This window comes from Strix aluco, chromosome 26, assembly GCF_031877795.1.
Source record: "Strix aluco isolate bStrAlu1 chromosome 26, bStrAlu1.hap1, whole genome shotgun sequence".
In the NCBI taxonomy this organism is placed as follows: domain Eukaryota; kingdom Metazoa; phylum Chordata; class Aves; order Strigiformes; family Strigidae; genus Strix; species Strix aluco.
Window position 1 is genome coordinate 2,823,295 of NC_133956.1, and position 27,849 is coordinate 2,851,143.

The 27,849-nt window shown below is 44.1% G+C and overlaps 3 protein-coding genes across 6 annotated transcripts; 2 read left to right on the forward strand and 1 right to left on the reverse strand.

Moving 5' to 3' along the window:
• Positions 1 to 4,365: 4,365 nt before the first annotated feature.
• Positions 4,366 to 18,990, forward strand: LOC141915630 (zinc finger and BTB domain-containing protein 8A-like). 2 transcript variants are annotated; one of them, XM_074807355.1, is made up of 4 exons: positions 4,366 to 4,482; positions 15,538 to 16,526; positions 17,486 to 17,655; positions 17,925 to 18,990. In XM_074807355.1, the coding sequence occupies exons 2-4, from the start codon at positions 15,569 to 15,571 to the stop codon at positions 18,252 to 18,254; spliced, it is 1,458 nt and encodes a 485-aa protein (XP_074663456.1). In that variant the 5' UTR covers positions 4,366 to 4,482; positions 15,538 to 15,568; the 3' UTR covers positions 18,255 to 18,990. The 2 variants fall into 2 exon arrangements, with proteins under 2 accessions (XP_074663456.1, XP_074663455.1); XM_074807354.1 differs by lacking the exon at positions 4,366 to 4,482 and adding an exon at positions 14,129 to 14,406.
• ZBTB8A (zinc finger and BTB domain containing 8A) lies at positions 4,381 to 10,842 on the forward strand. The gene is made up of 4 exons (XM_074807356.1): positions 4,381 to 4,482; positions 5,625 to 6,592; positions 7,080 to 7,249; positions 7,655 to 10,842. The coding sequence occupies exons 2-4, from the start codon at positions 5,653 to 5,655 to the stop codon at positions 7,985 to 7,987; spliced, it is 1,443 nt and encodes a 480-aa protein (XP_074663457.1). The 5' UTR covers positions 4,381 to 4,482; positions 5,625 to 5,652; the 3' UTR covers positions 7,988 to 10,842.
• Positions 18,991 to 20,871: 1,881 nt separating the features above from the next.
• On the reverse strand, positions 20,872 to 27,805 carry ZBTB8OS (zinc finger and BTB domain containing 8 opposite strand). 3 transcript variants are annotated; one of them, XM_074807360.1, is made up of 8 exons: positions 27,697 to 27,805; positions 26,077 to 26,266; positions 24,620 to 24,644; positions 23,910 to 24,031; positions 23,598 to 23,680; positions 23,147 to 23,199; positions 22,851 to 22,887; positions 20,872 to 22,104 (listed from the first exon to the last, which is right to left on the reverse strand). In XM_074807360.1, the coding sequence occupies exons 2-8, from the start codon at positions 26,162 to 26,164 to the stop codon at positions 22,018 to 22,020; spliced, it is 495 nt and encodes a 164-aa protein (XP_074663461.1). In that variant the 5' UTR covers positions 26,165 to 26,266; positions 27,697 to 27,805; the 3' UTR covers positions 20,872 to 22,017. The 3 variants fall into 3 exon arrangements, with proteins under 3 accessions (XP_074663461.1, XP_074663460.1, XP_074663463.1); XM_074807359.1 differs by having other exon boundaries at positions 27,597 to 27,799; XM_074807362.1 differs by lacking the exon at positions 27,697 to 27,805 and adding an exon at positions 26,452 to 26,472.
• Between the last annotated feature and the right edge of the window lie 44 nt (positions 27,806 to 27,849).

Consider the following 27,849-nt stretch of genomic DNA (forward strand, 5'->3'; position numbering starts at 1 on the left):
AGAACAGAAAACATTAAATAAATAATCTCACGATAAGCATATATTTTTTTCCATTTTTTACACAAAAGATGTGGGGCACTGAAGCACTCATCCCAGCTCTTTTGTCCCTGGTTCTGAGGGCCATGGGGTTGTTACCACCCTTGGTGAGAAGGACTCTCGCTGTGGGAGAAGGCAGGCAGGAGCGCAGGGCAATCAAGGGAGATGAGAGGTTGTCAGAGAGGTTGCTAATGATTTGGAGAGCATTAATTGTTTAGATCAAGGTTGAATCATCAATATAGATGAGCTGTACGCAAATATGCTCACAGTTTTAGGTGTTAAGGGAAGCTGGGTTGAAGATAAGAATACGTCTAACAAGTATTTAATTCTGTTGGTACAGGATTAGGGTTTTGGGTTCCTAGAATAGATGAAGCTGCCGACAAGTTGTGCTGAGATGCTTGTACGGCTGCTGCCTGTTAACACTGCCATCAAATCTCAGGCTTGCCCTAAATTGTAAGCTTTGTTTAGAAGATGGCCTGCTCGGTTACTGCTAGGTGTACTCAGATGGAAGAGTCCTCCCTGTACTCAACATTTTAGGACAGAGTATTGCGATTTCCTTTTCATTTTGAAAAATTAATTGACCTCCTGGTGACCTGGAGGCTGAACAAACATTTATGTTTGTACTAGAAGACAACAAGGCTGCAGCTCGGGCTCTTCGTGAAGACAACGGAACTACAGACATCGTGGGTGAGTCTATCGGCTCTGTCACGCGGAAAGCTGATGACAGTAAAGATGATGCCGAGGCAAATGAACTAAAGCCAAATATAAGCTGGCAGCATATTAGACAAAAATTGTCATATCATTCCTAATTCATTTCTGGCTTATTCCTCAATCTCCAGACCGTGTCTGCGTAAGCTCTCTCATTATGACAGGGATATGGTCTTATCTTGCATACTTTGTATTCCTGGAGGCATTAGGTCCTGTAACCCTGAAAAGTTTCCTGACATGGAACAATTAGCAACTCGCCTATGAACTACTAAAAAATATATATTTTTATGTCACACAAAGTTTCTCAAAAGCTTTTAAGCAAACAAAATATTCTCAGAAAATTTTTTCTTTAAGAGGTATAACACTATTTCAAAATCAACAATTTTTGCAAGAGCATGGATTAAAATTCCTGCTGTTCACATTTTCTCATTAAATGCATTTTTAGATCCAGCGCAAAAAAAAAAAGGCAAGTAATTAATTCCCCGAGTATGGTACGTTTCTGATCCAGTGGAAAAAAAATGCAGCTAATTCTTCAATGATAGAACAAGGAAAGAAATTGTGTTGCTTTAGGCCAAGGTTATATGCAATTTTACTTATATTTTCAAAATTTAAAATAAAACCCTTGGTAAATGCATATGACTTCACTCACACATTTGGGATAAATCCATTGCAACTCCAACTAATTAATCTTGTGAATCAATGCATGTCAGTCTTTGAACTATGGTACTTCAGTTGTTCTAGTATATGCTCTTGAGTCTTCTTTGCAAGAAATATGACTATAAAGTCAGAAAATATACTATAACTGAAGTCTGTGATTTCTGAGAAACATTTATTTTAAGGAAAACTGAAATCTTTTAACTGGTGTTACTGTTAATTATATTTGGTTGCCAAACCCCAAATTTACGTTAATAATTTTTGCATCAGCACTAACAATGTCATTTTTTTAAAAATAATTTGTAAGTTGTTCTCTGAAAAGCAGACTATTAGTCGTGCTTTGCAACACTGCTCGTGTTGCTGGGAGAAGCACCTCCTCCACAGAGCTGCCAAGTTTACTCTCATTGGATAAACACTCCAAACAATATCTCAACTTCAAGTGGAACTTTCTTGGCTAGAAACAGCAACTCTAAAATTTAGAAATACAAACCAAACAACTAGATTGAAGAACTAAACACATTTCTGGAATCAGTGGATTGTCTGTGATGTATTATTGTGGAAAACTGGATGAAATCAGTATGGAAAAGACCGAAGTCTGCTCTGTGGCCGTTCCTAGCTGCACTGCACAGACTCCTGGGCAACGTTGCTGAAGGACTCTGAGTAAAGCACTTGCAACATCTTTAAAAATTCTAATTACGCTACTCTAGATACCACTGCATTTTTTTTCTACTTTTTAAATTCTATTACCTGTTCCTAGCAGATGGAGAACCCTTGAGGTTCTATTAATATCGATACAAACTACCAGCAGAGCACCCTCTGATATACAAGTGAAAGCACCAATTACCCGAAAAGTTAGTGAAATCAAACAGAGCCATTTTCTACAAATAGTTCTTTTCAAAAGGAAGTTTTCAGCAGATGAAGTAATCTGGGCATGGATCTGAAAAAATATGTAGAACGTTACATAAACTGAGGTGCTACTTAGTTGATGAACTGACAGGCAAAATCAGACTTCAGAGGAATGAATTCAAGCAGTATTAAAACCCGATACTGCAAATAAACTTTCTGGCTTATATTAAACAATTGTTCATTTGTTTGTCATCTTTATATCTCAATACCAGAATCAGTAGTTGAAGGTTTATGTTAGTTGGCAATAAACTAAATTCTATGAAATTCCCTAACTCAAGATTTTTGAGTTAAAATCAGTTGCTCTGTGGAAGAATACGACAAGCAATTATTTTTACCTGGATACTCTTCCAGTCTCATACAAGGTGTGACTTGGGGACTTCTGAAGCACAGAACATTTCTGTATGGAGCTCTCCAGCCTCTCTCATGACCACGTCTACTACAGCCCTGCACCACTCGCCAACGTTTCGCATCCACAGCAGCCGACGGCGAGCGGTGCCAGCGCCCAACCACACCGTGCAAAGACCCGCATCCTCCTCGCTCTGCACCTGCCCCTGCCAGCTCCCTTTGCTGTCGCCTTCCGCTTACGCTGGAATCAGCAGTGAACAATCAGTCCATAGTGATCCTCTCATGATTTTATACATTTATCTCACCTGCTCCATTTGTTTTCCTGGCTCGGACATCTCTCACTCTACCAACATTTGTACAAAACTGTGCCAGACTTTTATCTTTTCTCTTTCCCCTCCCTGAACCATTACAGGTTCCTGTGTACACTCTTTGAGATGAGTGACCCCGGGGCTGTGTACAGCATTCAACATGCAGGTGTGTGCTATTAATTAATGGTAATAAAGAGCTGTGAGAAGCTGGGTGCTAGGGTGGGTGTTGCCATACCCTGAAAGGGGAATGACAAGGACAAAGATACTAATGGTCCTGTGGGCTGACTTTGGAATCAGTTCTGCTAATACACTCTTTAGACCTTGGTGTTAAAAGCAAGATAAATTACATGAATTTGCAGGTGATGCTGATCAGAGCATGACTACGGACTGGCAACGCGGTGTGGCTGGAGAAGGCTGGTCAGTTGTAGGTACATAACGCCGAAATGTGTTCAGTTGATAATTAACACCGTTGCCCAGTGGACTGAAAAGACTCATGTGAAATACTGTGTAAATTCCAGTGGTTTTCATGTTCCAGAATGATTAATTTAAGATGGTCAGGTGCAGAGTGGAGTCTTACACAAGCAGTATGGGTCTCATGAAAGATTTTAAAAGCGTGGCCTGCGTTTGAAAGGAGACAGAAGTTACAGAACTATGGACTTTTATTAAAAAGGGGGAATTAAGCTGGTGAAAAATATTGTTACAATATAAGTAGATATAAATTGAATATGAATAAATGTATATGATATACTGGGACAATACTTCTCACTATCAGAGGAAGGAGTCTTTAGCTGTCTTTCCCATTCTGCTATAGTGAGCAAAGGAACGTAAATTGTGTCAAGATGGAATGTCTTAAGGTTGTGGAAGGGAAAGCTAAGAAGGACGCAAAGGATACGGTTAAGGCAGAATGGCTCCCATGGGAAAACAAGTATTTATAAGAAATAACTGGGGTGTCAAGAGCGCGGAAAGGACCCTGGTGGCAAGAACAGGAAGGAGAAAGACACCAAACTTCCAGTGAGAGAAGGTGAGCGGTTCAGGTACTGGGATTTGACATGGGTTTTTTTCAGAAGGTAACAGATAGGAACAGGAAGAAAAAGATGTTACATCTCCTTCTGAGGAAGCTGCAGGCGCGTTAAGGAAGGATTTGGGTCATCAAGGCCCCTGCTATAGATAAAGGTGTGAGAAGGAAGCATCTAGGGCATCACATCCCCTCCCGGGCAGCCTGTGGGTGTGGGAAGAGGCGAGCAGCCCCGAGCGCAGGGCGAGCAGGCCGAGGGAGCCGCTGGGCTGCGCCTGCAATCGGTGCGTTGCCCCTTTAATTGTGTCCCCAGCCCTCGGGCGTCTCTGTCCAACGCCCACGTCAGCAAATACCTTTTGTTTCTCTCACGTTCGGGCTTCCAGGGCTCGGGGCTGCGGGAGGGACCGGCGCGTCGCCTTCAGCCACCGCGAGCCCCGACGCGGGGCCGGGGACCCGCATCCACCGCCCGCTCCCCTCGGCTCAGCGGCCGCCGCCCGCAGGACCCAGCCGGTGAGTGGCGGCTCCCGCACGCCGGGCAGGCCGGGCTGGGCGTTGGGGTTCGGGGGGCGGAAACGGCCCCGGAGCGAGCCGGGGCAGCGAGCGGCGGCCCGCGGGCTCCGCAGGGCGCCGGGGCCCGTGTGCGGCGGCCCGGCGGCAGCCGCCCCCCGGCGCCGCGGGGTCCCCGGGCTGCACGGCGTCCTCGGCGGGCGCCATTTGCAGCCCCGGGCGCGGCAACAAAGGGCTGCGCGGGAGCGGGGGGCGGCGGGGGCGCGGCGACAGGGGCCGCGCAGGGGGGCGGCGGGGGCGCTGCCAGCGCGGGGAGGCTGCGGGCAGCCGCGGCGGGAGCGGCTCGGGCCACGCCGGGCGCCCGGTACCGGGCGGCAGCAGCGGCCGCGGCGGCGTGGCGGGAGCTTCCCGCGGGGCGGCAGCCGGGGCTCCGCTAAGGCGGGCGGCTCCGGGCTGCGCGCCCGGCCCGGCCCGGCCGGGGGGGCGGCGGGGGGGGAGCGGGCCCCGGCCGGAGCGCTGGCGGGCGCCGGTGCTGCGGGACCGGCGGCGGGAGCGGGGGCGGCAGCCCGGGCAGCCGGGAGGCGCCTCGGCGCTGGGGCGGGCGGGTCCGGCGCCGTCGGGCGTCCCGGGCTGCCGGGGGCCGAGCGACCAATTCGGCCGGGCGGGCGGGTGAGTGACGGCGGCCTCCGCCAATGCCGGGGGAGCCCGGGCCGGGAGGGCTGCGGCCGCCGGGGCTCTGCCGCCGGGTCCCATTTCTCGTCCCTTCGGCGGCGACGGCGGCTCGAGCCCGGCCGGAGCGGGGCGGTGCGGGAACGTCGGCTCCAGGCACGGGCACGGGCCGCTCCCGCGGCTGCCGGAGGGGCCTCGTCTCGCTGGAGAAGGTCCGAGGGCCGCGCAGCCCGTCCCGCAGCCCTCGGCAGGAGATGCGCCGAGCTGTAGCGCACGCGTCTCGGCCGAAGAACCTCTACTGATTCGGCTTTTTCATCACTTTTCTCCTAGGAGATGCGTGTGCATCTCCTAATTTACATATATTTCCATAAATCAGTGAGATTATTTGTAAAATTATCCGTAAAATTGGGTCTGACATCTCCGGCTGAGTTGCACGACGCTGAAGTCGAGTCTAATTATTTTCTTTAATTTTTTAGAGCGACGCTTCATTTCACCTTTTCTGGAATGGAGATTTCTTCTCACCAGTTTCACCTCTTGCAGCAACTAAATGAGCAGCGCAGACAAGACTTGTTCTGTGACTGCAATATCCTGGTTGAGGGAAAGGTCTTTAAAGCACATCGCAATGTGCTGTTTGCCAGCAGCGGCTACTTCAAAATGCTCCTTTCGCAGAGCTCGAAGGAGACGAGTCAGCCGACGACAGCTACTTTCCAGGCATTTTCTCCTGACACATTTACAGTTATTCTAGATTTTGTGTATTCAGGCAAACTGTCTCTCACTGGTCAGAATGTGATCGAAGTCATGTCGGCTGCGAGCTATCTGCAGATGACCGATGTTATCAGCGTGTGTAAGACGTTCATTAAGTCATCGCTGGACATCAGTGAGAAGGAGAAGGATCGGTACTTCAGTCTGTCAGACAAAGATGTAAATTCCAACGGCGTGGACCGATCCTGCTTGTACGGCGCTGGCTGGAGGGCAGAAAGCAGCCCCCCGCATTCGCACCTAAGTCCAGACCAAGGGACATGTATGATGGGTGGAAACACTTGGAGCAATTTCAGCTACTATCCGACTTCTCAAAGAAATGCCCAGCAGCAGCTGTCCAAACACGAGCAACGGCAGGATTCCGTAAAGAAATCCCGGCACCTGGGACTGCAGCAACCTTCTGACATTCCTCACTATAAATCAAGCAAACTGGAGGACAGGGCGGCCGAGCCCGCTGGCCACATTGCTCAGTCTGAGGAGCAAGTTCAGATTGAAACAGAAGTTGAATCTCCTCACGTGGGATACCAGTACGGCCAAGGGTCTGACGTGATACCGAGGAGCTTGGCTGTGTCACAGCAGGAGCATGAATCACCCCGTTCTTCTAGTAAATCCAAGTCTTCAAAAGCAGATGAGCAGTACGCCAGCATGCCCTCGATTCTGGGCGTCATGGGAAGCTGGACTGAAGGTAAGAGTTAATTTTAATGCTGTAGGTGCACAGTCGTCTGCGAATTGCCTGTTCTGTCCATGAGAAAACTCCAAACAAGTGTACAGTTGCCAAAAAGACATCTGTATTGTCCAGGAATGTAAGTTTGGAAGGTTTAACTATTTTTTAGTAATTTTGAATTACGGAAGTACCTGGTTTATTAAAACTAGCCTATCAAAATACACATTCTTCAGTGTCTCTACAGCTTCATCTTGCAAATTTAAGTTGTGATCTTTTGGGATATATTTAAGCTCATTTTAATATAGCTAACGGTCTACTCCTTTTCCTTTGTTGCATTCCTGTGTAATTTACAGGAAAACACAAGATCTTTGTGCTTGAAAAGACCTGTGATAATATTTTTTTTAATAAAAGCAATTTGCTGTTCCACTCATAGAATGCCTTTTCTTAGAGCATTACATGACTAGACATGTTACGACTTAATTTTTTAAATCGTATTATTTTCTAACAGATGATCTGCCCAGGATGAGGTTCAAGTGCCCATTCTGCACTCACGTGGTGAAAAGAAAAGCAGACCTAAAGCGTCACCTTCGCTGTCATACAGGAGAGCGCCCTTACCCTTGCGAGGCGTGTGGGAAAAGATTTAGCAGGCTAGATCACCTAAGTAGCCATTTTCGAACAGTATGTATTTTTAGTAACTGCATGATTTGTTTAATGTGTAAACGTGCCTCAGTACAATTAAACACAGTACAAGTGTATCTGGTTGATATATTGACTCCTGTAAAGAAGAGGTAATAGAAAATTAATCTGGTTTTGTTGAAGTCAATTTGAAGCATAATTTGCATGAAAGGGGATGAATTTCTTTGTTAATTGATGGCTTGCGAAGGTACTGCTCTATGCAAGTCCTGTAACAGAGCTGAAGTGGGCGATTACAGCGCCTGTGGTGGTTTCATTTTTAATGTTTGATGACTGTCTCAAAATGAGTTAACGCTACCATCTGGCGCTACTCCAGCTCTACTTTTTGTCATCTTAAAACACACTTCTTTGCGGATACATTATCAATTCTATTCATTCCGATTTTCCCAGATTCATCAGGCTTGTAAGCCTATCTGCAGAAAGTGTAAACGCCACGTGACTGAGCTAACGGGACAAGTGGTCCAAGAGGGGACGCGACGTTACAGACTCTGTAATGAGTGTTTGGCTGAAGCGGGCATAGACAGTATTCGCATTGACTTGGAGGCTGAAGCACCCCTTGAATTTCCACAGGATGGGGATAAGGATTCCCGGTGGCACTATGGGGAAGACAACAGATCTGATGTGGAGATTGTGGAGGATGGGTCAACCGATTTGGTTATTCAGCAAGTTGATGACAGTGAGGATGAAGCAGACGAGAAGGAAGTAAAACCAAATATTAGGTAGTTGCAAGACAAGAATTGGGAATTCCGTGTCAGAGGGAGAATGTACTGTCTTGACCATAAGCCCTCCACCAGCCTGTTGTTAATTGTACAGAGACACACTGGTTTCTCTTGAACAGGTCCAGACTTGCATGTATTTATGGACATGCTGTTGAGTCCATTCTGAGTTTTGTTATCAGAATACCCATACTTTGCTTCATTAGAAAGAATCCATCCTTAAATGAAATAATGGATGAACAAGGAAACTGGAGTTCTACGTGGATAACTTTTTATAGTAGACAATGGGTCACTTCTCAAAACCTCTTCCAAGGGAATGAGGTCTAAATACGTTACAAAAAAAAAAAAAAAGTCACACAGCACTGTAAATTGCCCACTTTTTAAACTTGAGAGATGTGGGGTTTATATGTAATATCATCTGATGATAAACAAATACCCCACACAGAATATAAAGAAAACCTCTCTTCAGTATTCAGAAATGAAGATAATCTTTCACAAAATTTCATGAAGTCTTCATATTATGATAAGGAAAAAAGGCAGCTAATTAAGAAAAAATATAAGAATGTTTTAGCACATTCGTCTGGAAAAGCACTTTCTTGTAAAATTTATTAGAATAAGCAGAATCTTTAGCAGATCTTTCACTCTAGACCTATTTCCTTACAAGAAAGTAAACACATGAATGCTAGTCCTAGTCAACACATCAGAGAGAAAATGATTGCAAATATGGATCATTAATTGATGCCAGTAGATGTTTTTATTCATTCTGATAATTGGGAACTCAGACTGGGCTATGTTTTAATAAGCATTAGTAAAATACTCCCTTTTTTTTTTTTTTTAAACCTCTCAAAAGTGCCAGACTGACAGGACTGGTAGCCCTGCATCCACAGCATTGCCAATGGCAGTGGCAGTTCTCCATGCCAACGTGAAGGAAACAATCCTTACAAGGTTACTTTAGCTGTTGTTTTCTCTCTTTGTCCCCCGTTTTATTTGCCAGTAACAGTGGCAGAACAATTTGTACAGTATATATACTATATCATTAGAAATGGAACTGATGAGATCTTCCATCTGAAACCATTGACTACTCTTGTTTGTATTGACCTGTACTCAATTTAAACTGATGAGTTTTAAGATGGAGTCATTATCAATTTATATATTCCCAAAGTCATTTGGTCACCAAGTGAACATACTTTTAACCTTTTTCAGTCTGTACTATATGCCAATGAGAACAAGATGTACGGGAAGTTCTAGACATTTTATTTGTGTAATTTTACCTACAATTAGACTACAAGAGATGAGATGACTAATGGTGAAGAAAATTTACTTCTTTAACAAAATAAGCCACTTTGTTTTGTTACTTAGTGAGTTTATCTTGGCCAGCACTGTAAGCAGGAGAGAAGTATGCTCCTGGGGGGCTTTCACCCTGCATTTTCTTAGACAGACCTGAGTATTACTACAGTCTTCATCCTGTGATCATTGAACTCAATGGCTATAGGCTTAGAAAACTTTTTTTTTTTCTTCTTTACAACTTTGTAAGCATGTTGGCTGAAACCCGGGATTAATTACAAAACAATCCCATATATATATACTATATAACCTATTTCCCAGGGACAGCTAAAAAGACATTATTTTATTTTTATTTGTGTAAAAACTGTATAGCCTTATTAGTATCATCGTTACCAGAGAGTGCAGCATTCTCATTCCAGGCTGCAGATGGCCAGCCTACAGGTCTCTTAAATGACAGCTCAAGCACTTCCTACTGAGTTCACAGTGTAAGCATTAAGCGCCCTTCCCCTCAAACGTGCCAGGCTGTCAAGAAGCAGCCTGCTTGTATGTTCTAAGGAGGCGAGAAGTGGTATTTTATTATTCCTACAAAAATTATTGTCCATTGGCTTAGACTTGGGGAGGGGGATGGTGGGGGGGGAACTTAAAAAACTTTCTGATGACCCATATGAAACCATCTTTTCCAGACAAGACTTACACTTGCCTCGGTTTTATGTTACACTTTGGTCAGCAGTCCACAAAAATGGACTTGATGTGAAAGCAGCTGGTTAATTTCTTGGAGCTTATTACTCCTAAAATGCATATTATTAAATGGCTAAGAAACATTCCTGAGCAACCTTAACTAAATCAAATATAGAACAAAGAAATACATAAACGAATATGGAATGAGTTTGATCAAATTTCAAGAGAAAATGCTTGCTGAAATCAGTTTTAATAGATTTTTCCGTTTCCCTTTACATTAAACAATATGCACAATAAATTCTAGGTATCAGTGCCTGCTGTCCCAGAATACAAAGTGGCTGGGATTAGTCTCTGTGTGTGTGTGGGGATGGATTAAGGGGAGGGGAAAATAAAGTGTCACTCTAGGCCTGAAATCTTAACTGCCAACTGTAAAGGTGAGACTATTAGGTGTTTCTGTATACTTGGGGGCGTTTTTAGAAGCAAAGGGATTTTTGGATCAATACCTAATCTAACTAGATACCATAAATCTAAGAATACTGAGGACCAGATGCTTCAGAAAAAGATGTGAAGTGGCTATAAATGGGCAAATGGAACAATCTATCCATATGAAGACATTTACTTTTTAAATATAGGCAGATTAGTTGTTGATTTGCCTGGCAAATAAGGGTTTTTACTGTTTTTATATGATATTGTTATTCTCAGTAGCATAACTAGATACCTGTAGTGATTTTTAAAGTATCTTATTAAGCTTGGAGTTTTAGCTCAAGACTGCGATTCCCACAGGTCAATTATGTTTTGTATTTTTTAAAAGGTTACCATTTTTACATTTGTTACCTTAATTTCCGTTGCTGTTCCCTTATTTTTGTATTGCAAGACAAGATAAACGTTAAGTGCCTTCTATTTTCTACGTCCCTCATTTTACATAGTCATATATTTTGCTTGGTTTTGTCTAAATGAAAGTAATCCTGTTTGTTTTGTTTTCATCTCCTTGCATTGCCTCTGATGACTGTCTTCTTCATATTTCTGTTAGGATCACCTCCCACTCATTAGCAGAAGGAGAAAAGACCATACAGGGTTGTTCCCACAGAATTTATTTTACCTGACAGTAACTGTGTTGCTTTTTGAACTTCGTCAGGTCACAAGCAGGACACTTGATTTTATCTTTGAATGCTAGAGGAGGCTGTATAGAACTGTATTGACTTCTGCTAATACCGATCCATTCAGATTCTGTTTCTCTCCTGCCTCTGTACACCAAATCACAGTTTGAGAGGTTTAAATTGTAGTGCGGCATTGAACAGGCTGTTCAGAAAGCAGCCTCAGAGGTGGTCGTCCATGAAGGTGTTCAAGACTTGGCTCAACAAAGCCATGGCTGATCTGATCATGATGTTGGTGCTGGCCTTCTTCCCGTGGGAGGTGGGACTAGAACATTCACAGCTCTCCATGACCAACAGTTCTATGATTCCTCTCAAATTGTTTTTGCCTCTTTTTCCTTGTACATTCATGTTTGAATGCTCTTAAATACTGCTACTTAATGCATGTTTTGATTATTCACTGGTTTTCAATACCTCATTCTCCTGTCATTTCCTTTTCCATTCCCTGCTTCATCTGGCTAACATTGGAGGGTTGTCCACATCAAGAGACATTCCTCTTGTATAATGTGTCTTTCCGTGTGGTCCCAGTGTCTTTGTCCTTTTTTCTCCGCTGTCTGTCCTTTGTCACTGAAAGCCTGACTCTTTTTGCTTGGCTTGTGTTTATCGTTGTAGTCACAAAACCACAGTCAAGACGGATTCATCATCCTCTGTTTAGTGTCTCACCTTTAACTATCTTTATTTTCTGACAGCTATCTTGCCATCCTTTCAAAGGTTGAAACACTGAATTAAAAAACGTTTCTCTTTCCCCCTTTTCAGGTATTGCAGAACTCTACCTGTCACATAAACCTATGACTTGTGTGATATATGATTAGTTTTTCTCCTTCACATCATATCCCATTTTTTCATTTTCCATTAAATTATCTAAACTTCTGTATTTACCATCTCAAACAATGACACTTGTCCTTATCTTAAAGGTTCAACTGTTGGGTTTGGTTTTTTTCCAAAATTAATAAAGCAGACCCCCCCAAAACCAACCTCAGAATGAATTTCCCTTTCCAACCTTTTCCTATAGATTCTATTCCAGTTCTAAAGAACTGAGATGAAAAAAAAAAAAAAAAAAAAAAAGGCAAAAGTACTGATTTACTGATTTAGTGTGAGTTTTGAAAACATCTGTAAGCCCACAGATCTCCAGCGGAGGACTGACACTGACCGCTACATGTATCATCCTTCCTTTACTCCTGGCTCTTCAGAAGAAATGCTCCATCCTTCAGGATTTTAGGATCCCTCTCAATTTTTCAGTGATAACTTAGAAAAAAAAATATCTCTGTTGGATATAAAATTATGGTGTATACTACATTTCTTCCCTGAAGCATCTGGTCACCGTCAGAGGTTATCCCATTACCTAGCCATGCCAGTGCCTACTCTTCTTGTATTTTGGTCTCTTAGTCTGCAGAAATACTTGGCTCTGAACTTCAGATAGCCTACACGAGCTAACAGCACAATCTCCAACCACATTCATTATTTAAATGGACCTTGATTTAGCTGAAAAATGCCTGACCTACCATCTGGCTACAGCTGAGTCAATGACTGTGCCCAGATCCCAGGACTGACAATCATCAGCATCTGTCAGCATAACAACAATGCTGTAGAGTTCAACGTCTATCGAAAACCTTAACGGCTGAGGGCAAGCACAGTCGAGATTTGCGTTAAGTGAGGATTACAGCTAAACTAAACTTGTTTAGTTGAATTTATCCTAAAAAAGGCTTTTAAAAATTGTATTTTAATCGAAGCCTTGAGGGTAAAGATAGCAGCAGTCAGACTGGAATAAGCACATGCATTTAGGATGAATTTAATGAATTTACAAATTCATAAGGAACTGCTTCAGTGGACTGCTAAGGCCAGTATCTGTGTGATCTGGTCAAGCTGGCACTGGGGACTTCTAACCATTTGCAAGGTAGAGAAATGTAAACTATAGTCTAAAAAGAGTTCAAATAGTTAATTCTGTATTCCTTTTATTGTTTCTACATGAATAAGTACAGCAGAATTGTAAGAGTAGTTCAATATTCTAGTACAGACATTCCAACACTTGCTGCTTGATTTTTCTGGAACATCTCAGGGAAGTCAGAAGTCAATTTGAAGGTTACTATTAGTTGGAAGACAGCATGTACAAGAAAGAAACAGAAGAAAATGTCCCTAATTCTGGCCAAAAGGTTGAGTTTTGAAGAAAAGGATCATCCAGACTTTCAGTGTTTCCAGTTAGGTATAAATCTGTACCAACAGTCTGTATGTCTGTTCAGTGATGGGTATAATTTGATAAGCTACTAAGAAAAGCTTATAATACCATTTAGTTAAATATTTTCTATACTGTTTAACTTAAAAAACCTCCCACACTGCAGTTAGCACAACCTTTCATCGTATTTAACTCTTGAAATGCAGAGAGGCGTCTTATTTGGTGCATCAAGAATTTTAAACGTAGTAGCAACACAGAACAGAACATTTTCTAAGGGAAAACTGGGAGGAATGGCAGGAAAAAATTTCCGTGTCTTGGTTTAGCCGTTGTAGTAAATTAAACACTAATGAAGTTCTGTGCCACACTCTGAGCTGATGCTTTTTACTGTGCAAATGGGAACAGTTCTTTCACCATGTTCAATGTGCGCCTGCTTTGAGGAGGGGACTGTGCCAGATGACCTGCAGAGGTTCCTTCTCAGAATTATTCAGTGTTCTCGAGGAACAAGATTGAAAGCGTCTCATCTTCTGACAGGCACAAGATTGAAAGTGTCTTGTCGTCTAATGGGCATCCTGATTTGATTTTCCACACAGAAGGGAAGAAAAGGACAATCTGCCGTAGCGCACTGCTATTTGCAGTACTTTGGTTTAGGATTATTTCCATCGTTTGAATACAAAACTTCCCCGTTATAAAAACGCTGCTCTATTGAGTGACTAATATGTCCTATGGCACAGAACTACAGATATTTCCCACTTCAGTGGCACCTTCTTTGCACACACAAAGATATCGAGACTGGCCTTTAGCAACAGCAGCGCATTGTCTGTGGGCCTCCCGGGCAGCCTGTGGGTGTGGGAAGAGGCGAGCAGCCCCGAGCGCAGGGCGAGCAGGCCGAGGGAGCCGCTGGGCTGCGCCTGCAATCGGTGCGTTGCCCCTTTAATTGTGTCCCCAGCCCTCGGGCGTCTCTGTCCAACGCCCACGTCAGCAAATACCTTTTGTTTCTCTCACGTTCGGGCTTCCAGGGCTCGGGGCTGCGGGAGGGACCGGCGCGTCGCCTTCAGCCACTGCGAGCCCCGACGCGGGGCCGGGGACCCGCATCCACCGCCCGCTCCCCTCGGCTCAGCGGCCGCCGCCCGCAGGACCCAGCCGGTGAGTGGCGGCTGTGCTGCACGGGTCGGACCGGGCGTCGGGGATGGAGGCGGGTAGGAGCGGGGCGGCGGCGAGCGACGGCCCCGGCCGCCGGGGCCCGTGTGCGGCGGCTCGGCGGCAGCCGCCCCCCGGCGCCGCGGGGTCCCCGGGCTGCACGGCGTCCTCGGCGGGCGCCATTTGCAGCCCCGGGCGCGGCAACAAAGGGCTGCGCGGGAGCGGGGGGCGGCGGGGGCGCGGCGACAGGGGCCGCGCAGGGGGGCGGCGGGGGCGCTGCCAGCGCGGGGAGGCTGCGGGCAGCCGCGGCGGGAGCGGCTCGGGCCACGCCGGGCGCCCGGTACCGGGCGGCAGCAGCGGCCGCGGCGGCGTGGCGGGAGCTTCCCGCGGGGCGGCAGCCGGGGCTCCGCTAAGGCGGGCGGCTCCGGGCTGCGCGCCCGGCCCGGCCCGGCCGGGGGGGCGGCGGGGGGGGAGCGGGCCCCGGCCGGAGCGCTGGCGGGCGCCGGTGCTGCGGGACCGGCGGCGGGAGCGGGGGCGGCAGCCCGGGCAGCCGGGAGGCGCCTCGGCGCTGGGGCGGGCGGGTCCGGCGCCGTCGGGCGTCCCGGGCTGCCGGGGGCCGAGCGACCAATTCGGCCGGGCGGGCGGGTGAGTGACGGCGGCCTCCGCCAATGCCGGGGGAGCCCGGGCCGGGAGGGCTGCGGCCGCCGGGGCTCCTCCGCCGGCTCGGTGCGCGGCCCCGCCGCGCCTGGCAGAGGCTGCGCCCGCAGCCCAGGAGCCCCCGGCGCGGAGTCTCTCGTCAGCCGGGGCGCTCCCCACGGCCGGGGGCGGGGGGCCAAGTCCTTTTCCTCAGTCTGAACCGTCATATTAGTTCTTTTCTCTTCGTCGATGTCATCTTAATTCTTTTAGATACGCAGGAATCCTGCCGAGGCGTCTTTTCACCTCTTTTAGAGTTGTCAAGTTTCTTCTCTCATGTTATTACGCGGGGTAGGGGCTGCAGGGCGTTTGGAGATTTACCGGGAATGGGATAACATGCACGACATTCCATTTTTAAAAATAGAGCTCCTCTTTTTAAAATAGGATTCAACAACATTGATTTAGGCAGTCATGGTTGTACTTATTTTTTTTTTTTTACTTTAGGAGCAAGCCTTCCTCTTACTCCCTGACTGGAATGGAGATTTCTTCCCACCAGTTTCACCTCCTAGAGCAGCTGAACGAACAACGGAAGCAAGACTTGTTCTGTGACTGCAATATCCTGGTTGAGGGAAAGGTCTTTAAAGCACATCGCAATGTTCTGTTTGCCAGCAGCGGCTACTTCAAAATGCTCCTTTCGCAGAGCTCGAAGGAGACGAGTCAGCCAACAATAGCCACTTTTGAGGTTTTCTCTCCAGAGACTTTTATGGTTATCCTGGACTTCGTGTATTCGGGCATATTGTCTTTAACCGGTCAGAATGTGATCGAAGTCATGTCGGCTGCGAGCTATCTGCAGATGACCGATATCCTCAATGTCTGTAAGACATTCATTAAGTCCTCACTGGATATTAATGAAAAGGAAAAGGATCATTACCTCAGCCTTTCGGCCAAAAGTACAAACAGTGAACCCGCCCATCCATCTCTTTATCGGTCGAGAAGGAAAGCAAAGAGCAACCCCAGGCGTTCCTGTTCGATCCCGGATGACAAGGCTAACACAGTGAACGAAAACTCCTGGAGCAGTTACAGCAGCTACCTGTCCTCAGAGGTGATTCTTCAGCGGGCAGAAACGCAGCTATCGAAAAGAGGCAGAAAACAGGGCTCGACGAGAAAGCGCCGAAAGCACCTCGGGCTGGCCCAGACCCGTGATTTTGTGCAGTATAAATCAAACAAAGCTGAGCGGGCCAGCGGCGGTTGCAGCGCGGCAGATTCTAGCCACATGTCTCGGGTTAGAGAGGAGGTTGAATGTGATGCTGAGAATGACACTGATCGCGATGATTACGGATATAATCACGAATCGGAAGTGATACCGAAGAGGTGGTCTGTTGCTCAGCTAGAACAAGAACTTTCAAGAACTCCTGAGTTCATGGAATTAAAGGCAGAAGAACTGTACACCTCAATGCCCACAATTTTAGGTGTAATGAGTAGTTGGAACGAAGGTAAAAAAATACATATGGTTTTGCAAAGTTTGTCTTTATTTGGAAGAATTCAGATGACCTTTTGGAGAGAATTTGTATGGCTGCAGGAAAAGCAAAGTGATGCCCAGAGTTGCAGATTATTTTCTTTATCTACTCAATTGTTAGAATCTGTTAGATCTACTCTGTCAGAATGAGAGACTTTGAAACCAGAACAGGGCCTGAGAATTAGAATCAGAGAGCTTGACTCAGGTATTCTGTAAAGTTAAAACATGGCAGATTATTTGGACCCAAGTGCAGTTTAATGAAGCCTCAAGAGCTGTCATTGACTTGGGCACCTGAAGGACTGAATTTCTCTTGTAATATCCCCAATACTTGGCAGTAATAGAGGCATTCGACCTAAACCCAACCCAAGTCCTTCATAAGAGAAGGTCCTGTCATTGGCAGGATGCTGCATTTCCCTTAAGGTCCAAACCAGCCCAAATTTCGTGACTGTTCAGCCACACTACAGCATCTAAGTTCTCGATGGACTGACGGCACGTGCCTGAGATGGTGGACTAAAGGTGACAGGTGTATTCTTACGTGCATTCCCTTGGAAACTCATGTACCTGTATTTTATTATAATGGCATATTTTTAAGACTTTGGGCATCCTAGTATATTACACAGAGATTAGAAATGACAAAGCTATGAACCGTTAGCTGATGGAAGAGTCAGATATGATGACTATATGCAATAGCTAAGTATTTATGATCATCTATATGTCTAAAAAATACCCTGAGTAAGAAAGAATACACAACCTGATGGCTGTTTAACACGTTCAGTATGAAATACTGGGTTTGGCGGATTCTATTTTGTGATTTTTTTCCTATTTAGTCACAGACCAGAGGATAAATGAACTGCTGCTTATTTAAGCTGAAAAATAATCAAACTACTACATAGACTACTGCTATTTGACATTTTCCTTTGTATTTCTCTGTAACAGATGACCTACCTCGGATGCGATTCAAATGCCCTTTCTGTACGCACACGGTGAAGCGACGCGCAGACCTGAAGCGGCATCTTCGGTGTCACACAGGGGAGCGACCGTACCCGTGCGAAGCGTGCGGGAAGAGGTTCACCCGACTAGAGCATTTACGTAACCACTTCCAAACGGTACGCCATTTCGGTGGGAGATTCAGCCTAGAAAAAAAAAAACCACAGGATGTCACTGGTACCAGCTGCTTGGTCATTTCCAGAACTAATATCAGAAAAGCTTCCTAGCTGCACATCAACTTTAATTATTCATTCTTTAAATTGGCAAATTATACTTTAGATTTCATTTTTTATAATGGTTCAGTGAATTTTCTTTTTCTGAAAGAAAATTTTTTTAAAAATCTGCTGTTGGATGAACACTGACATTTTCAAATTTTAAATCTCTTTAGATACATCAAGCTGGCAAACTGATCTGCAGAAAATGCAAGCGTCACGTAACTGAACTAACAGGATGTGTTGTTCAGCAAGGAACAAGACGCTACAGACTGTGCCATAAGTGTCTGGCAGAAACTAATTTTGACAGCATCCCTGATGATTTAGATGCAGAACATTCTCCTGTCTCCTCCACGGGAAACAAACATTCGAAGTGGGCTTTGGAGGAGGAACAGAAATCAGACGAAGAGACAATGGAGGAGGAACCGTATAATTTGGTTGTCCGACACGTTAACGATGATATTCCAGATGAGGTAGATGAAAAGGTGAAACCAAATCTTAGGTAGATCTATTTGTGTATTTGTTACTGTTGTATTCCAGATTAAATTACTTGTGTCCTACCAACTATTACTGGCTTACTACTTTCATTTAAATTAAATCTTGCTAAAATTCTATTCTGAGAGGCAAAATATGGGCCATAAACAAGTTGTTTTGTACTTAGAGACATGCAACAGTGTAACTGCTTCTGAATGTCATCCAGAAAGTACCTGTTATCTGGAAACTATTTAGAAGAATTTGTTTATATTTCATCAAAGACTTGCTCAGAGCTCCTGTTCATAATGAAAGCGTGAACCACTTTACAGTTCTACAAAGATTCAATATTATATAGACTTTTAAAAAACAATAATTGATTAATTTGCTTTGGAAAAGTCTTACTAAAGTAAACAGCTAAGAAATATAAAACACATTTTTGTTGACACTGTAATTAACATGTATATACACATCAGAAACTTCATGAGAAAGGAGTAAAGAAACCAAGTGGAATTCTTCCTGCTGAAGAACTGATCTATGAGAACTTTGTTTTCTGAGTGAGCTTACTGCTTCTTATTGTTCAGAAAAGCATGATTACTTTTAAAGAATACACACAGAACACATACAGAGTAGAATAACGAACAGAGCATCTGTAGTGCACTTGGGACAGTCTGAGGTTGCCTTTTCAGATATGCAGTGTTTTTGTACTCTGAATTTTAAAGAAAGATACACTAACGTGGTTCCAAGGAAATAAAAGTGCAATCACTGAAAGTACAATTGTCAGGTTTTTTCCATTTTTTTTTCAGGACTGGTGCAAGATTTGGTTAAACTCCTGTCTGTCTTATGCCAAGAGAATAAAGAGGACAAGTCCCTTTAATTTCAGTGGCACACTTGTGACTTAGATCGTGGAGCTACTTTAGAAAGATCTTCCTTTTCCTATAAATTTAGGATGCTTAACAGCTGCTTGACAGCATAAAAACATTTGTTTACAAGGACAATTTCCCTTAGAGTTTAAGCAACTTTTGTAATTCTGGAGTCTCTTCAACTTAGTAATCGTATTTTTTTCCCAGTCATTTGGGTCAGAGAGCCTCCACTTGCTAGAGAAACTGAAAATGCTCAGTACTAACATAAAAAAATAATCTCAGGGAGAATGTATAGAAAAAACATTCTGCCTGAGAGCAGAGAATGGCATTCCCAGTAGGTACTCTTGATAAAGAACCACTGTTTGGTCTCATGTCTCATTTTATGCTGTGTTTCCTTTCCTGTTAGCAGAATCTGTAGCCTGAGGTTACTGCCAAGCAAGCAAAAATTCCCTGTAGAGAATTTGAGAACAGCCATATTGATTCACATCAAGGTTCTCCCTGTCTCCAATAGTTGCCATTACAGATACCTAGGGAAAAGTGAGAACAAGGCAAGCCTGTTTAGTAATTCCCTAATGCTCTCCCAAGCTCCAGCCATTTTCAGTTTAGGGCATTTTCTTAATTTGGGATTTGTACATTTAGTAACCACCAATGCACATCTTTTCCAAGTACTTCACTACTCTACCCATAAACTCATCCAAACTTCTTCCATCAATAGAATCCTTTGGCAAATGCCTCTACAAGTCAAGTATAACTGTGAGCCCCGTCTCCTTTGAATCCACTCTCACATCAACCTGATCCCACAGAGATGCACACGAACTCACTACGGAACTTGCTCAACCAACACCAAGACAAGAAGGGTTTCCAGTTCAAGCATGTTTTTTAATTAACCGCTTTCAGGTAGTTAATTGTCTCAGTAGGCCCCAGCTCAGTGAGAGACTACAGCCAGCCACAAGGCTCCCGTAAGGCACTGGGAAAACAGGACTTACTTACTGCTAGCTGAAACCTGTCGCTCACACAGCCGTGAAAATGGAACCAGGCGAATTTAAGGCATGTTTTAGAGTAAGTACTTAATAAATATTGAAAAAAAAAAAGATTACTAACACTTAGTTAACTCCAAATGTTTTTCTAGCAAGTTCCTGTCAGTATTTCTAAAAGCAGAGCACTTTACTGTGTTACTACAGCCTGTGACTGACACAGAACATCTCGGCACTTCTACAAAGTTAGAATTTAACTACATGAATTTCTCTCCTCCCGCCTCCCCAGCGGCGCCCGCTGCCTCCCCGGGTTCTGTGGAGAGAACAAAGCCTCCTCAACTCGACGCCTGATTGGCTAATCCCATCACCTGACCCAGCCAGCCAATGAGCTGTCAAAGCCGCAGCTGAGGGGCGGTAGGCGCGCGCTCTGCCTGGCTGAGGGGCCGCCCGCCCGCCCCGCCGCCGCCCGCCCGCCCCGGCGCTCACCTCCCGCCGGGTCCGGGCGCTTCGCCGTGCCGGGGCGGGCCCGGGGCCGTTCCTTTGGAGGAGCAGCAGCCGCCCGCTCTTCCTCAGCAGCACTTGCTGTGTCTGGCCTGTCACCATAGCGGGCACATGCTGGAGCCCTGGGGCTGCTCCTGAGGATGGCAGAAACCCCAGCGTGTGAAAATCGTACTTGTTTTTATACTATCAAATAGGCTTATCATCATTCTTATTTACAAAAAAATCCGCTCACCTTAGCAGAGAACAAAGCACAAATGTAATTCGTTGGTGTTAAAATTCCACTGGCCAAAATTACTCACACACAAATCCATTAATTCTTTCAGTCCAAGTTTTATTTCAGCATTGAAGCCTTCTCTAAGAGGGATTTTATCCCTCGGTCTTTACAACATGGAAATAAAACCAGATCTGTTTAAGACGACTTTACAATAAAATAAAGATGAGAATCTACCTCTGGTTGTGAGGCACTTGTAGCATTTACAATAAAAAAAGGAGGTTAGGCCAGCGCTGACCATCCCTTACAGTGCTCCTCTCACACGGCACATAACGCACATTTGCTGTCCTGTGATTTAAAATAAAGCACACTTTTGATTACTTCTGATTAATTTGATTCAGTGAAGTCCATGATCCTTTGACATGAAAGGATTGTCTGTATTGTCCTTTCTAATAGAAGATAGGGAAACTGATTCAAATCATCTGCTTTTTCTAGAAGAGAATTAGCTTTCGCAAGATGCAGTTGGGCCTGCAGAGTCTGCTGCGTCCCCTTCCACCACAGCAGCAAAGCTGCCTGATTTGAGAGTGTAATAGCTGCTATCTACATGGTTCCATGCTGTAGGATTGCATGTGGAGATTTATTTACAGCAATTCAGCACCACCTGCTGGCATGACTTTTTTTTTTTTTCCCTTTAAAAGTAGTCTAGAAGGTGTGGTGGTTGTTTTTTTAATTGTTATACTTTCTTAGGTGTCTGTTGAACAGTCAGAATTTTTTCTACATTAAATGCAACCTGCTGCAGATATTTTGGACCCTTTATATAAGACAGAGGAGGGATGTCACTTCAAAATTAGAACACTTAAATCTCCAAATGAAATCATGTAGATTACCATTATCTCCTGCCACCCTACAAAAAGATAGTATTTTAGCTAGCAGCTCCACTGATTTATCTATTTAGTTTATACAGCACCTAACACATGTATCACCCTTAACAGCTGACTCCCAGCATTCCTAAGAGACTTTCAACCCCCTACAACCCTTTCTCCTCAACAGCTAGTTCTTTTTCTCCTGGCAGGTATTTCTCTGTCTCACTATCCTCAAGTCAAAACAGAGGCTGACATTCCCCACAATTATTCCCTTCAATTTATGACTTGAACTGGCCAATTCCTTAGTTACTTCCACAGGGATTACGGTTTTCAAGGGACTTTTGCCGGCCAATGACAAGTATCCACTTGACCACACTTTTCTTGCTTTAAATATCAATGATGACAAAGACTTCTGGCTTTTCCTCTTCACAGATCTGCATTGCTGAGTAAGTTATGGCTTTGACCTCCGTGCCCTAGACAGAAAAGACACAAAAGCATGGATTCTCTAAATTACATCCCTTGTAGCAGTTTATGGTAATACACAGCACTTACCACCTTCTACAAATGCTATCCCCAAAAAGCTGCATTAGTTACACAGTACTTATCACCTTCTACAAATGCTATCCAGTTGAATAGTTTTTCTCCCCAAAAAGCTGTAACTGTATTTGTTCTGATGAATAAGAAAGGTGGCATAAATGGCAAGGACTTGGCCAGGCCAAGTAGTGAATAAGTGATTCTTCCCTTATTTTATTGCCTCTTGAATACTACAAATTCCTCCTCTTACCTCTGACAGAACATCAACATTTGCTATGCTAATACTGACACAGCTAAAGAGCTGGTGGGGAGATAAGGATTTGCTTCTAGCAATCCTTTAGTGGAAAAAAAAAAAAGCAGCAAAAACTGACTAAGCAAAAAGCTGTGGTAATAGTGTGAAACCCAAACCCACGTACACATTCTGAATATAGATTGGTTTACTGAGTTATCAGCACCACAAAAAGGAAGCCAACTGTTGAGTTTTGCTAGTGCTGAGGAAGCATCAGATGTTCAGGTCAACAGTTTCAGGAATGCATTCACCAAAAAAAAGCAGAAAGTGAGATCTTTAGTATCTGTGATACCAGACATGTTTATACTTGGATCTCTTGAGAACTTTATTAAAGACACCACACCTGCCCATCCTACCCCTAAAATGTGAAAGATGTACAGATGAACCACTGCATACCTGAGGGTGTTTGGGTAAAGAGAACTCTTCTCCCCACCTTTAGAGTCAAAAAGAAGAGAGGCGGTTAGAATTTTGGTAATATTTGCCAAATATGATAATAAGTTTCATTGATGAGCATAGCACAGTGAGATTTTCATTTAAAGCCTCAAAGGAAGAAAATAAGAAGTCCACAATCCACTTTATAGAAAGCATCAGTGAACTCCAGCACATCACAGTATTTCAGAGTGATTGCTCTGAAGGCAGTATGTGCATTTTCAGTGAAGATATTCATTACTCAGTTGATCATTTAAGCTCACCCAATTGATCTTATTTTGAATTGCATTCGGTCGATGTGAAGCACTTTCACCTCCTGCAGAGAAAGCAAGAGGAGAAATATGTCAGTAACATCTTCTATCTTCAGGCAGAAATTCTCAGTAAATCCCATTTACAAGAGTTATATTCGACTGTTTAGATGGAATCTAAAACCAGAGAATCTGAGCATCCTGAAAGAGATACCCTGCTACTTGGAACAGAAGGCAGCAGAGCTCCCCTACCATATAATAGCAGCTAATAATTGGTTTATGGTAACAAAGCTTAACAATTTGTTTCTCAAGTCTTTCTGCCCTGGTATTTTCAATTCTCCATGTGTAGTGCTTAAGTGATTTGTTCTGCCCCTTTTTTTTCCTAAGTAACATTGCATTCAGAGCTGGTTTTGTCAGAGAAGAGCCTCGACCTACAAATGGAGAAAGATCAAAACAGAACACTTACCCTGGGTATAAAGAACTCATTAGCACTGAATTTATACAGCCACTCATCCAAGAAGTGGAAGAGAAGAGACAACATGTCGTGTCCTGCATGGTTGAAGCAGAGAAGATAGTCAGTTGATTGTCTCAGCAAGAACACCCAAATGTTTTTAAGAATACGTCAGATGTACAGCTTCTGCACTATTCGAAGATTCAGATTAGTGATATGAATTAGATTTTAATTAACTGCAACACTATGTGTAAAGATTCAGAATTTTGGTACCCTTCTCCCTCAGGGTTCATACAGTTTCAATATAAAAACTCAACGCAGCTTTACCTTCTGCCTCTACCTCTACTGTATCCACAGGTTCCACGGTCTCTGTATCAGTCATGTAGCCAAACATGGCCATAACGCACTGCTCAAATGCTTCTTCCAAAGTGTCTCCCCAGGCATGTAGCCTAAAAAGACATGAGATAATTCACCAGACCATAACAGAAAAAAAAAAAAAAAATCCCAAAATATTATGCAGGTGAGCAATCAGAACACGAGAATCAATGCAGAGGAAGTGAATGAACAAAAAGTCTTGCTCTTCTATACCTACGCATTTGGGCAGATCAGAGAGATTTTCATTCTTGAGGTTTGTGAGAAGAGTTTCTTGGGAGAATATGGAAATTAAATGTTTTACCAGACAACAAGAAAGTTCTTTCCTAATATGGCTAACTGATGTCTATAAAAAATGGACTACAGAAAAAAATTGGTTTAAGGGGAAAGAGATTAAAAGGAGATTTCAAAACATATTTCCAAATAACAGAGGTTTAATCAGAAGCACGATAGGAATATTACATTAGAAAAGAAACCAAACATGTGGTTCTATGCTCTCCCAAGAGCAGAAACAAAGTAGACCATCAAAAAATCCCAGTGTGTGACATTTCATAGTTCCATAAGGTGTACATCTGCAACGAGTCTTTGACAGTTACTCCAGATTTATAGCAGTGTAAGAAATAATCAATCTGTCATACTGAGAAATCCCAGCTGCCCATACTTACTGCACATCTGCTGTGTGATCCAAATCTGAGAAGGAAGGAAAAAGAAAAGACATGACATCACCAAACATATTTTTAAAATCTGGATTAAAAAAAAGGAAATCAGATATTGTTGTTATAACAAGAACTTTTGCATTCATTTTCAGATGTGAAACAGTGATAATCTATTTTCTAGTATATTAGAAAAAGTTAGCACAGGTGGAATCTTGGATTATTTCTGCCAAGTGGAAAACCAGTGTTTAATGTAATTATGTCAGTGCCTTACATGTACAGTACTGTGTGTAAGGTATGGCTGTTGTAACACAACAGGCTTCTACAAGTTAACTGCAATAAAAAGACACTTCAGCCAGGAGTAAAGAATTTTTGCTGAAGTCTGCAGGGCTGAAAACCATTCATGTCGAGGATGAGATTGGCAAATATTTCCAGCTCAGTGAAGAAATATACCTGTCCACACCCAAAAATACCCATTATGCAAAAAGGAGAATTAAAAAAAAAAGTATGTAATACAAAATAGAAGGCAATCTTCACTAATAAGGTAGGATTAACATCCCAAGCGTGTATCAAGTTTTACATGAACATCATTTATTCATTCAGAGGAACGAGAGAAATGCAAAATTATACCAGGTTGGCAGAAACAGAGCTAACTTGGGATGTAAAATAAATGCCACACCATGATTGCTCTGACTGAAAGATTGTTCTGATGCTGTTTAGATCCTTCACACACTATTAATGGATTCTCAACAACAGTCTCTAAAGCAAACAAATTCCAGTGGATGTAAAAGAAGAATAAAACCTCTTCCAGTTATGGAAACAGCGTGACTATTGTAATATGTCACCATATTTCTGCACTGCTATCAAATAAAGATCTGAACGCATCCTAAAAATATATATATTCGAAGAGAGTAATAGACACTGTCCCTACAAACAGACACGGCTGAAATAGAAAACAGACACACGGAATGGTCTCCTGTGAGCGCCTTAAGCTAGCCCTTGGGCTGCCACCCACTTGCTTGACATGTTCTTAGAAGACATTCCAGGGGTGGGGAAAGGGAGAGATAATCATCTTTTAGTAGTGCATGTAGGAGAAAAAAAACCACACAGAAGACCAATACACTCTTGAATGTCTCTCCCTATGTAAGAGAGAGAAAAATGTACTGCCTTGTTAAGAAATAGCTCGAAAGGGGAAAGTTTTCCAGGTGAGACTTAACTAATTTATTTCTATCATGATTTCTTTAGCACCCATAGCAAGAAAGGCATTCATCTGTGACAAAGAAAACTGTAGACATCTTGTCTCTATTAATTCAACTACAGACACATCCTACAGTCTAAACACATACGATACCAGCACATTAAGAAACCCCACATGCGCCTAAAAAGCATATCCTGCTCTCTTCCTGCCCTCCCTCCCCCTCACGGCTGCAGTCACACAGACGCTGCAGCAGAACGTTAAAACTACTCACATTCGTATTTCTTATTGAGCGGTGGGTATTTGGCTTTGATCGCCTTCTGCTCCTCCGTCAGGTTGTAGTCCCTCTCGTCAGCTGCCATAGCTGCCGGGCTTGAGCAACACTCACTCACTTCCTGGTGGTAGGAAACATGGCTGAGCTCCGCCAGCAATCCACCCTGCCAGCCTTCCCCTCCGATGCTGCCCTAGAAAAGGGGAGAATTGCCGCTCAGTTCAGTTTTTCACTTGGTAACAGTTTGGTAACACTTGTACACAGCCTCAAGTAGTCAAAATAGGACACTAAGTGCATGTTATTTAAGTTGTTTGCTATCAAAACCGTCACTGGGAGACAGGGGAAGTTCAGAGTTCAATCCCACACCCCTTGACTCACGCACTGCTACGAGTTATGTTCAGCCCGTGAAGTCAATCCTCACCCAAAGCACAGACTTTGGCCTTTTTGGGGAAGAACATGTTTCTTCTCCTTGCTCTGTACAACATCAAGCATTTCATTCATCCTCAAATAATAAAATACAGTAACAATGAAAAATAACAAAAATAGCGGTAAAGCAAATTAAACTTTCACGTTTCAGGTAACTTCTACTGAATTTTACAGCTACATTACACAGCAAGCTGAAGTATGCATTGCCTTCAAACCCCTACAAGTCTTTTAGGACTTCCCTTTAGGACAGGGACAGTATTTAAGCTGTCAAAACCTAGAAGCATGTGCATGGGAAATAGGACTGTCACATAAATGCAGGGTTTTTCCTGCATTCCTTTCCTTGCAGAATTTTTTTAATTAAAAAATTAATAATTTTGGTTATTTAATTAAAAAAACCCAACCAATGAACTGTATCAAATCCCCATTTAAAAGTCTAATCCTCACACCAGACTTCAGTAGTTGCTGTTTCTTGCAACTTTCATTTGTAAATCCAACACAAACTGGAGAACCTGATTAACTTCCGGCTAATTAATTTTCCTCAGATAAGACCTGCCCAGATTTCCAGATATAGTAGCAATTCTCTTTATTTTTTTTTGTGCCTAAGATTTATCCATAGCTGAGCCCAAGACTTCCCCAAATAATGCAAACGATAGATTTATAGCTAGCACGTAACATCATCAAGATGATTTTTAAACAGGAGTGAGGTTTAGAAACAAGACTACCCAGGATTTACAGTTTATATTTTCAGGTGAGCATCTACGTTGCAAAGAGAAGTCTGAAATTGAGAAGCCAGTGCTCCTCTTCAGGAATAAACCCAAATGAACGCACAGTTTGATTTTAAACCTGTTCAGCTCCGACTGTGGATGGTCAGACCCGGGACTGATCACCCCGGGTTACCCACAGCAGGCCGATCAGAACCGGTCACGATGATTTTAAACCACTACTACAGACAGCACTGAATTAGGGAAAAAGGGAAGCTATTAGTGATGACAGACAACTAATAACCCAAAGGCAAGTTGAGGATACTCCCAAGGTTTCTGGGCAGCCCTGTGAGGAGGGAGGGCCGGGAGGCCCAGGCCTCGGCCCCACACACGCACCGATCCGGTCCGCTCCGCTCCCGACACGCTCTGCCCACGGCTGCGACGACCGGAGGAAACCGCGGCCACAAGCCTTCCCGCTCCCCAACCGGGGCCTCACCCAGAGCCGCCCCCAGCCGCCTCAGAGCCGCCCCTCAGCGCGGGGCGCTGCCGCTTTAAGACCGAGCGAGGGGCGCGCGCCGCCCTCCCCTTCCCCTCCGGAAAATGGCGGCTCCCAGGGGAGCTTCAGCAGCGCCCCCCCCCCCCCCCGCGC